At 39.3% G+C, this 12096-nt stretch overlaps 1 protein-coding gene across 2 annotated transcripts in view; it reads right to left on the minus strand.

Annotated features, from left to right (window-relative positions):
• mst (misato mitochondrial distribution and morphology regulator) overlaps positions 1 to 12096 on the minus strand; it is a 963151-nt gene that overhangs the window by 342340 nt on the left and 608715 nt on the right. For both annotated transcript variants that reach the window (XM_068373866.1, XM_068373867.1), the window contains exon 6: positions 2774 to 2950. In XM_068373866.1, the coding sequence (XP_068229967.1) occupies positions 2774 to 2950 (177 nt within the window). The remainder of the gene's footprint in view (positions 1 to 2773; positions 2951 to 12096) is intronic.

A 12096-nucleotide genomic window follows, 5' to 3' on the forward strand; every position in this document is an offset into this window, starting at 1 on the left:
GAAGGTCGGTAATAAATTTGAATAGATTATTATGCAACGACCCATAAGGGCTATTGGGTTTTATTCAGACAACCTTACATAAAGCATTAGGGGAAAGGTCACTTAATCTTTTTTTCGTGTGGCTATGATTTCAAACCATCTTCTCTCTCCAACAAGGCTAAATTTATGTCCTTTCCTATGATGAGTTATGTGATATAACCTCATATAGAATTGGGTAAAGTTAAATGAAGGACCTCAAAGTTAAAGTTCAATATATATTAGAAGCACAACCACTTCTTTTATTTTCCGTAGGACTCTTTCTTTAAAGAGTTTTTCTAAACATCATCTAAAAGTTGCTTGGTATGATCATAAGGATTTTGCATCATTAGGCAGAGCCCCCAAATCCCCAAAAGTCAACAGTGGTTGATGTTGTTAAAACTTATTTTCTTTTACTTAAAATTTTTGAAAGTTTTGATTCAAGTTACATGAAATATAAGTGATGGGTAATATAGTACAAATAGAGTTTTAAAATTAAATGTTAAAGATATATCTGAGAGGAATTTTGAAGTTTTAAATTCCCTGATATCTTGAAGTTTCAGTACCCATGAACGTTTAGTTCTTAGATTTCAATCTAGATGCACAAATTATCCATCTTTCTTAATTTACTGCAAATTATCATTAAACTAGTTTTGAGGAAAGGTGGATCTCTGGTAATTTATAGTTTATATCTTGGCTAGAAACTTATATTACCTAAAGCTCTCCTTCACTATGACCCCTCTGGCATTCATATAAATGAGCCCCACCTCATAACTAATTAGTAATGCTAAGGGGTTACTGAACTAGTTTCAACTTTGAGACAAAGAAAAAAAAGAGATTTTGCTTAACCACGTAGTAATATTGCTATATAATACCATTTAACACCAATACTACTGTACACTACAAGGGCAGGGTTATTGTAAGAAAAGAAAAAAAAGGAAATTTTTAGCTTTGGAGTCAGCGTCAACAATTAACCAACTTAAAGAGAGAAAGAATATGAAAACCAGCTGAGTATAGAAATAACTAATCCCATCATTAAAATTCAGCTATTTTCTAGAAGCAAGTAAGCAGACTATTTTGAGGGATCAACATATTCCCTTTGCAAAGGTTTTAGTTACTTTGATGATAAGGACATGAAAACAAAGTAAATCCCTGACATTATCAACCACTTGAATGTACACCTGACCAACCAGGCAATTTATGAGTTGAAGGTAAATACTTAGGGTAAAAAGAAGATTAGGCACTCCAGACCCAGGCCCTTTTTTTTACATTTTAATTAAAATATCTTAGAAAAACAAGTATACAAGATTGGGCTTTATATCATTTAATATTGTATACCTGAATACATTTACTTTCTCTTGATATGCAATGTTTCATATTTTGTAAAACTCTCATATGTATAAATAACATAAGATAGAAAAATCTGGTAATTATCAGATATAAAACATGTGGAATAGTGACGAAGGGAGTAGGAAACTTTGATGTAAATTGGGTCATTTTGTTCTCAAATGGGTAAATAATTCTATATTTAGAAAAGAAGTTTTTCACATGCTGGTTGCTATTCCTTGTTGACTTAGCTTAGGAAGTTTTGGATTCTGCACTCTCTTATGTTGTTAAGAAAGTGTTGAAGGACTGCATTTGGCAAATGAGGTTTAAAGAATGAACAATTAAGATAAACCAGAAAGTACTTATCAGAATTTCAAGTTAAATCCTTCCGACATAACTTAATTATGTATACATGGGACCATTCTTTGTGAAGTATATTGGGTAAAAGGTTAAAATATAGATTTTTTGTCTTGCATGTGGAGTAGAGCAATAAATCTAGAAGTCTACAGACCTATCAGTTGAAGGAATTTCTGAGAGCTGTTCAACTGCAATCGTTCGAATATAGCATTCCACTGCGATATATTTCAGATTTAGGATCTCAACTCGTGTATGGTGTAAACAATATTACTGATTGTATATTATAAGATCCCAAGAAACAGATGCATTCTGAAGAAAATGGGGGAATGGGATTAAGCCTTTAAGAATTGAACAATTCAACAAGGGTTGTGGTCAACTTGGATCACAAGCAATTCATATACCAAGTAAAATGCCAATTGCCTTCAAGGAAGCAATGAGGGATGGCATTGGTGATTCTGTGCCACACTCTATAACACCAGATATTCTGATTCATAAACACTATTTTGTTCCATAGAATGTAATCCCGAATCAGCAGGAAATTACAGAGGCCATCAACAAAGTTTTCCTTGAATTGCCTTTTACAACCATATGTGATGTTCTTCGCAATTTTCATTAGAATGTGTGTGCTTCAAACATAATATTCTAACTGTGAGATGCAGTATCTATATGGTGACCTGACACATGTCTACTTGAATAACGCTATTTCTTAAGATTCCATTTTGCTCTTGACCCACACAAACAAAATTCCTTGGCTAATACTAGTTACTAGTGCACCTGAGCTGTCAATAATGATGTCTAAATATTCAGATAGATACTGTCCTTCATAGAAGTATGCTGTTTTTGAGTTATTATTGGGGAGTTTTCTCAGAATGTTTTGCTATTCCAGCTAAACCATAATTTCCAAGCAGTTCATAAAGTTACAAACATTTTTTGCTGTAAATTCACATAAATATTTCAAGTTAATAATATATCAAATTACAGGTTATTTATTAGGCATTAATGTTAAAACTATTTGTCCCTAGTTTAAATATTAGTCATACTTTGTGTGAAAAAAAAAATGAAAATAGGAGCTTACCTGTATAATACTACTTTGTACGAGTAACTTCAACTGTTGAGTCTCTGGTAAAAGATGAGGTGGCATTACTGCAATAGTCAAATAGTCCTTTGATCGGTATTCATCTTCCAAATGGGCCAATATTCCATTACTGATGCCTCCCATGCCATCATGAAAATCACTTATCACTTGAAATCCCTGAAAATGATTGACATTATAGTTTTGGCAAAAGGCGCCCCTTCAAGCTTTATGTAAAACCTACGAATTTTAGTTTGTAGAAAATACAAAAAATTTCATTATCTTTACTTATAGATATAAATTTATTATTATCTAGTATTTTCGTGCCCACTGGAAGAGGATTAAGCCAAAGCAATTTGTTTAATGCCAGTTGAGTAATGATTATAATTGAATAATACCTCCACTAAAATGAGAATACTTCATCTTACCTGCTATACTGTTCACCCTAATTATTATATTATTATTATTATTATTATTATTATTATTATTATTATTATTATTATTATTATTATTACTAGTGCTACTCTGTATTGGACCACAGGTGTTTCAATATCAAAGATCTAGAAAAAAAAAAAATAGTTATCCCTGACATTAAGATCAATACCATCAACTTCATGACAGGATCTAAGATTTCCATGAAACAACAGAAGTTAAAAGTTCATCATTATTGTCCTTTTTATCAAAAGGGAGGAGATTAAATCAGCTCAGTGTGTCAAGCTCGACTCTTGCAGACCTGGCCTGACTAAATTCTGGAAGAAAAATATTATTTTGGGTCTCGAGCCATGTTGTCCTGATGGAAGTTCCTCATTGGCAGCATTTATTTTCGATATTTCTGGGAGTGATATATTAGAGAACCTTCACCTTAAGAGGTATCAACGGAGTTCTAACCTCCAGAGCGAATACCCCAAGAGATATCGTGTATAAATTAGGGACGTGTTAATAACAAGCCATAGTTATCCTTCCCCGAATAGAGTTAACCTTGTCTCGAAGGAAAGGTGAGGATAGGATACGTGGGCGAGAGAGCCGTTACAACTCCCGATCTCAATATGCTACAACTAACACATTTCTTGCTGACCTATTCCCATTCGCAGTCGACATCTTTGATAGTAGCTTGGTGAGTTTCTGATGGTTTATCTTAGTGTTTTGAGTGATTTTCGATCATGGGTACTTCAGCTTCTCCCTGATCGACTAAGTTGAGTACCCCCTTTTCATGTGTTGGAGAAATTTGCGTCGCCACCTCACGTTTATTTCGATTTACATGTTTTCTAGTTATTTAGTCATTTTACGGTAGGAATATGTTTTGTCCTATTATTTTAAAGTGGTGTTTCTTGTGCGTTTTTTTATCAGCATTGACTTAAGGTAGCCTACCCTAGTTGGCGGCCATGCCTGGTAAATTTTCACTATGCACCATACCTTCTTTCAACTAACCTTACTGGTTGGGTGAGGCTGTCTACCCTCCCTTGATGTTAATATGTTATGACGGGGAGCTGCGGTCTTGAAAGTCCTTCTGGGAGTTGGATGGTGTTCTCAGTTGCACTAGGGTGACTGTTTTCACTTTTCACTTAGCCTATATGTTTGGTGTCACAGCACACGTCTTGGGATCCTGTTCCCCGTGTATAATCATGTTTACCCATTGGAATGCTTTACCCCCAGTTCTGATGCTGACAAGTAGACCTTCATTATTAGGCTTCTCTCTTAGTCTTTGGTTGGCTATGCTTGGTTGTGAGGACTTGTCCTTTGTGCCCTATCACAGCAAACCCTTTGGAACACTATTGCTGTTCTAATGTTGTTGTTGGGTCTTCCTGTCATGCCGCCTCACCATTTTCTGAGTCTCCCATCACTGCCAGCTTCTTTCCCCTTCCTTGTGCCTGTTAGTGTGCCTGTTGACTTTACAATGCATCTGTCGCCTAATGTCGACATGCCTAGGGTATTGACAGGTCAGTCTTTTACTGGCTACTAGAAATAGTTGCCACCTCCCTGCTGCTGCTGCCTCGGGGGAAGCTGTTACTGGCCTAGGTAGGTGAGATTTTCTCCTCCCCTGGTTAAAATCTCTCTGCCTTCTTAGAGACCACCCTTGGGTGTTTCTCTGTCCCTTCCATTTCCTAGTTAGGCCATAACCTAACTGTACTTAGAACTATGTCCCTCTTGTCTAGTTATCTCAACCTAGCTTTTGAGCTTTCCCTCACCTGCAAGGCTTGCCTACATAGTTCTTCCTATGGCCTAACCATATCTAGGTGTAGAGTTGGTACCCCTTGTTGCCCTCCTTTGCTGCTTTGGCAGTGCCTGTTTTATGTATGCAGCTTCACTTCCTGTGCTATATCCCTCTTGCTATGGAGTCTTGACTCCCTTGCTGGGTAGTTCTTTCTAGGCAGAGATGTAGCCTTCTGTCCCTGCTACCTGTCTTGTCAGCTGGAGATATCCTTCTTTCTATGGAGTCTTGACTCCTTTGCCGGGTTGGCCTATCTAGAAAAAGGTGCCGCCTTCTGTCTCTGCTTCCTGTCTTGTCAGCTTGGATTCTTCTAGCACTGGCTATGCGTTGGCTAATGGTTATCTCCTCTGCCACCTCAACTGCAGCCTTAGACTAGTCATCTTCTTTTTCCTCTCTCACATCTGAGGAGCATTGTCTTCTAGAGTTGGTCAATTGGATCCTGCCTGGTTGTCAGGACATCCTTTGAATTAATAATTCTTAGCATCCTGGCCATCTTGTAAGGGTATCATTATCTTATGGGCTGCACCACCACTTTTCATAAGTTTATGGTAATGATCAGGTCTTGACAGGTTCACTTTTTAACTGCCTTTCTTTCCTGTTCTTCCCCTGAGAGTGGACGCTTCCCTATGGGACTGTTCACTCTCCCCCTGTTGACTTTACAATGCGTCTGTCGCCTAATGTCGACATGCCTAGGGTATTGACAGGTCAGTCTTTTACTGGCTACTAGAAATAGTTGCCACCTCCCTGCTGCTGCCGCCTCGGGGAAAGCTGTTACTGGGCTAGGCCGTATGATGAGTGAACTTACCTTCTTAGGCTGCTCCAATAAACAAACTCTGCCGGTTCTGGTGTCCCTTTGATGTGATCCTTTCCTCCATATTCCTACAACAACGTCATTATATTTTGCTTCATAAATCGCTACAGATTTCTGAGCTAATGGCATGTGTTCTGATTATGCTTAATCTTAGCCATTCTTTGGGTGGTAGGTTTATCTAGGTTAGGATGTGTTTTGTTCAACTAATTTTAAGAAGAAATAATTCTTAATGATATGTACTCATTTAAATGTCTTATCTTTACAAGTCGCTGAAAACATGGAGTGTTCAATGGTCACCTTTACCAGGCGGGTCAAGTTGTCCTGTGGCCACAAGACCTGCTGGAAAGATGCTGATTGTCATGTTTCCACGGGATCCGTTGCAATCTGGGAACCTATCAACTGCCAGGTTTGCATGGATCTCCTTCAAACCAGCTTCTGACGTCTCCTTGGACATTAGAGATCGAAGTCGGAGGATGCTCTGACACTGGGTAAGAGGCTTCCAGAGGAGCTCTCAACAAGGTGCCCCTTATCTTCTTTCTCTGGAACTGAAGGACCTCCTCTTTCCTAAGGCTGAGGTGACCTCTGTGCTTAGTCCCCAGTTGCCTTCGGTTCAACTCCCACCAGTACCAGTAGATAATGTGGATGATGAAGTCCGGGACGCTCTGCAAGTCATGAGCCTGGACGCCGACAACATGTCGATTACTTATTCTGTGTCGTCTGAGAGGGAGGGGAGACTGCTGACCACGGAAGCCTCAGGAGAGTCATTGGATGTCCATCAGCTGAGTACAGCTACCAGTGCCTCCTTAGATTGTTCCCCCATCACTGCTTCTCGAGCTCCAGCTTCCACCTCCACCCCGGTTCCAATATTAGACAAACCCTCGTAATAACTTAGAACTAATGGCATCCATGAAAGCTTTCATGGAGAACATTACCGCCAAATATGAACATTCTCAAGTGAAGCTAACAGCGAGGATAGAAGCTTTACAAAAGGCACCTGTTTCTAAGGCTCCCCCAGCTTTGAGCCTACCTGTAGGCATAGTTAAGAACCCTTGGAGCTATCCTAAGCATATGGCCTTTACCGAAGGGTTCCTATATAATGGGGATGGTTTGGGTTCCAAGCCAGTTTCGGACTTAGAATTCTTTCCATTGATCGATAGTTATCCTTACTGCTATGTTAGGGTTAACTCAGAAGCATCCATTACAAATGATACGACCCATAAGGAAACAATCATTCTGGACCATAGGAAGGCTTAATCCCTTTTGGTTGGGGAGTTAATCACGGCTGAATTTAGTAATACTCAACTTTCTGCCTTTGGCAGGAAAAAGGCCACCTTTGTGGCCCTCAGGGATAATGTTTTTCCCTTTGCCTCTAAAAGCTTAGAGGCCACGATGAAAGAAGTAGTGGAGAACAGGCTCTTCCCTTTGCTAGAGGAATGTAAACCTGTCTCTCTACCCCTTCCTTATGATTAGAGCAACTGGGAGGACATCCAATATACATTCACTGTTGGAAAACTAGATAAAGACATCGGAGGCAAACAGTTTTATGAGAAACTGCCTAGGATTCCCGAATCCCTTTTAAAGGAAGAATTGGAAGCCAAAGAGAGACTTTCTGCCTCTTTATCCTTCCAATCTTATCTAGAGACATTTATTTGAAACTATTCCAAAACTGATCTCTTCCTTGTCTTGGTGAAGACTCACTTAATAGTGTTCCATAGGGATCTCCATGCTTTCTTCCTAACCAGGAGAGCATGTAGAGAACACTTCCTAACCGTTGCTATGATCAGACACGAACCTAGAAAACTGATCGACTCCAATATCTGGGGGAAGAATCTCTTCCCTGAAAAATTGGTTGTAAAAGTCATGGACAAAGCAGCTCAGGAGAATAAGAGCCTTATTGACAAGTGAGGTATTTCATCTAATAGGAAATTTACCCCCAATGAAGGACCTCAACCTAAGGGCAAGAAGCCAAGAAGTTATTTTAAGGGAAGGAAATCCTTTCCTGTCGCGACCTCCTTAGTTTCCGCCATCCCTCAAACTGTGTACATGGTTCCCCAGCAGTATGTTTCCCAGTCTCCAGCCTTCAATCTGGTGTATGAGAGAGCTACCACCACATTTCCCCCTGCCAAAGCTCATAAAAAGGGCTCCGGTAACAGGGGAAGGTCTGAAAGAGGCAGTCAAACTAGAGGCCGAGGAAGTAGCTGGTTCTTCACAAAAACAATGAGGAGCTTCCGGTAGGGGAACGACTTCATCTGTTCAGGGATTAATGGGAGTTCCATCCCTGGGCTCACAGCATAGTCTCAAAAGCGCTAGGCTGGAAATGGAGACAGAAACCACCCCGGTTCAAGAGGTTCTTTCAACCCACAACCCCGATATTGGAGGATTATGTTCTAGACCTTCCCTGGAAGGGAGTCATCCATTGCACAAAATCCATCAACTTTCAAGGGTAGCTATTCTGCGTGCCTAAGAAAGATTCGAACACTCTTCGAACTATTCTGGACTTGTCCCCACTAGACAAATCATTCTGAACAACAAGTTTCAGAAGTTGACAATCTCACAAATAAGAACCCTACTACCCCAGGGGGCCTATACCGTATCCATAGATCTTACAGATGTCTATTGGTATCTTCTGATAGGTTGGCACTTCTCCTCGTACCTCATTTCCAGCTCGGAAATTCCAGTGGCTAGGACTTCACTGGAATCTACAGCCACACACCCTCTCTCTACCACAAGGCAAGAGAAAGGAAATTGTAAACCCGGTCAGGTGCTTACTTTGTTCAAAAGTACTCACCAGACAGCAACAGGAAAAGGTCTTGGGGTCATTACAGTTCGCCGCCGTGACACACCCAATCCTGAAATACAAGAATCAAAGATGCCTACAGAGTCAGGAAAAGAAAGGAATAAAGGCTCAGAGAGATCTTCGCTACAAAACCACGGTCTTACTGGAGAAGCAGCTCAAGCCATGGTCCAATGCCAAGAGTCAATTGAACTACGTACCTCTACAGTGCTCTCCTCCTTCCATAATTATTCACACGGACACCTCGGAACAAGGTTGGGGGGACACTCCTCTTCCAAGAAAGTGCAGGGTCAGTGGTCGATTGCATTTTAAAAGTTTTACATCAATGTTTAGCTATGGCAGTGTTTCTGACTCTGAAGAGACTATGCCAAATGACGAAATCACACATCAAATTGGTTATCAAGAACAATATAATAGTACATTTTGTCAACAGACAGGGCTCCAGATCTCCTCAGATGAACCATGTAATCCTAGCCATTCTATCTTTAGCAATAAGGAGGAAATGGCATCTTTTAGGAGTTCACCGGCATCAATGACCTTAGATGTCAGGATGTCTGAAAACTTTAAATCAATCAATCAATTAGGAGTTCACTTCGAAGGGGTTCGCAATGTGACGGTGGACGCCCTATAAGCCTCGGGAAACAGAATGGTCTCTGGACGCAAAATCATTCTGTTTCATTCTAGAGCAAGTGACAGTACTACAGATCGGTCTCTTTGCAACAAGTCTCAACAAAAAGCTTCCCCGGTATGTAGCACCAAAGTTAGATCCGGAAGCAACAGGAATGGATATGATGTCTCTGGATTGGAACCAGTGGTCTCACATCTACCTATTTCCTCCAATCAACCTCCAACTGACAGTACTGAACAAACTGCGGACTTTCAGGAGAACAACAGCTCTCGTGGCTCCCATGCGCCCCAAGAGCAATTGGTACCCTCTTGTCCTGGAACTCAAACCCCTCCAGGTGCCTCTACCATCTCCAGTGCTGTCCCGGGATATTCAATAGAAGCCTGTCTTCCCTTCCTCTTGGATAACGAAAACGCTTCAGCTAATGATTTTCTGGCCTTCATGGCTCAAAGAAAACTCTTACTCAAAAGTCTATCTTTTTGCTTGCTATGGCTTCCCGTGCTAGAATCAGTGAGATTGTGGCCTTTTCAAGGGATAATGGCCACAATGAATTCTCGGATTCAGGGGAGTTAACCTTTATCCACATCCTGCATTCTTATCGAAGAATGAACTACTGCAATGGAATTATTCAGTGGCTGCTTTCATCTTGGCAATGGTAGAAGAGACTCTTTAGCTATGGTAAGCAGCTCTTTCATGATAAGGACACTCCAAAATCAAATAATTGTTCTCTAGTCTTGGGTAGTGCCATAGCCTCTGTACCATGGCCCTCCACTGCCCTGGATTAGAGTTCTCTTGCTTGAAGGTACACTCGGGCACACATTCATGTCTTCTTTCTCGTCCTCTTTGTTTTTTTTTCTTTGAAGTTTTAATAGTTTGAATATAAAAAATATATTCAAATCTTGTTATTGTATTCGACATATCAAGCAAGAACAATAACAATATTTGAATAGATTTTATTCTAATTGTTTACTACTTCTCTTGTAGTTTAACCAATGGGACTGACATGGTGAGCCATTAGAGTATCCTCTCTGAAGCTTTTCCTTATTTTGATAAATTAACCATAAATCCTAGATCCTGAAGAAATTGCAGGACACAATTTATACATAAGAGGCAGATTTGTTTATGCCTCGTCCTAGAATAATCAGTCATCCGGATAGAAAATTAAATGATTGATTGATTTGAAGTTTTCTGGCATCCTGTCATCGAAGGTCATTGATGCCGATATCGTTTATTATAAATAAAGAATAAAAGAATATTCAATTAAAAACATTAAGAGAGATGTAAATATATAATTCAAGTAGCTTTCAGAAGACCTGCTTCTGAAATAAATCTAAAAATACCATTAGCATAGTGTAACACATCGTGCCTAAGAATTTTTGGCAAGGATGAACCTGCCATCCTCATCTCAAGCCTTAAACAGGCGCAAAAGAAATAGTCCGGTCTTTAGCTGCTGATTCTCATCTTAATTTGTTGGACAGGAACTTACGGTCCATTAAATTTCTTCTTCCTGATTTAGATATTAATCTCTGGCACCATCGTTCAATTAATTTGTTAGGCATGTTGCATAAGATTTTTCATAATTCTGATTATCCTTTATTATAAAAATTTCCAGGACAGTTCCATCCTGTTCATAATACTAAGCATGAAGTTAATTCTAATAGTCAGGCCTTCTCCATCATGAGGCTCAATTTACACAGTATTCTAGAAGTTATACTCCGGCGGTGACCAAGTTGTGGAATGATCTTCCTAATCGGGTATTTGAATCAGAAAAAACTTAAAAAGTTCAAACTTGCAGCAAATGTTTTTATGTTGAACGGGTTGACTAAGTTTTTTTTATAGTTTATATATGAAATATCTGTTTTGACGTTACTGTTTTCAAAATATTTTATCTTAATTGGTCATTATTTCTCATATAGTTTATTTATTTACTTATTTCCTTTCATCACTGGGCTATTTTTCCCTGTTTGAGCTCTTGGGCTTACAGCATCTTGCTTTCCCAACTAGGGTTGTAGCTTAGCTAATAGTAGTAATAGTAGTAGTAATAATAATAATAATAATAATAATAATTCAGTCAGTAAATGCCACACTATCAGGGGTACCAAACTGTCGTCGCAATATGGCTGGTGTTGGCCAGTCATCAGTAACTTGTGTAAACTGAGTGTGACCAATGCGGAGACAACAATGAGTAGTCTCCCACTTTCGGAGCGTCATATTAAACCTCCAAGGAGATAAAGCATTCGTTATTTCTCTCATCTTATTTCCATCTAAGCTATCCCAATGCTGTTGCCAATTATTATAAAATAAACTCTTAATGCTTGGTAAAAAAAATCATTACAGAGGATGTGATAATCTTCTTGGTAGCAATTTACCTGCAGTATTCTTTGCCAGTAAATCTGCCCTCACATTTCCAGGCACACCTACATTTGCCGGAACCCAGCACAATTAAACCATTATAGCCCTCAGCCCAATAATAAAGTCATTCTAAAATCTTTAAAACTAAAGGAGTACTGGAATAAACAAAAACTTTTAAAGCTTGTAGGACACCTCTAGCATCACTAAAAATGGTAAAATTACCCTCCTGTTTTAATGTTAATTTTCAAATATTGGTTAGAATGCCATATAATTCGGCAGTAAATATAGAAAATACTAGGAGAAGTACGCATCTAAAAATAAAAGTACTACTATATACTCCAAATCCAATGCCAGCATCAGATTTGGAGCCCTCATTACATATAAAAGTTGATTCCCTATGTTCTTCATCATCTAGTGATTTCCATGGCAGAGTTGGTGATATCCTAAATGGGAGAACTCAATTTCTAGCTTCATCAAGACTGTTTTGAAATTTTACTGGCTCCTGGGGCTAATTTGATAACAGTATGTCATATGG

This window comes from Palaemon carinicauda, chromosome 5 (assembly GCF_036898095.1).
Source record: "Palaemon carinicauda isolate YSFRI2023 chromosome 5, ASM3689809v2, whole genome shotgun sequence".
NCBI classification, from domain to species: domain Eukaryota; kingdom Metazoa; phylum Arthropoda; class Malacostraca; order Decapoda; family Palaemonidae; genus Palaemon; species Palaemon carinicauda.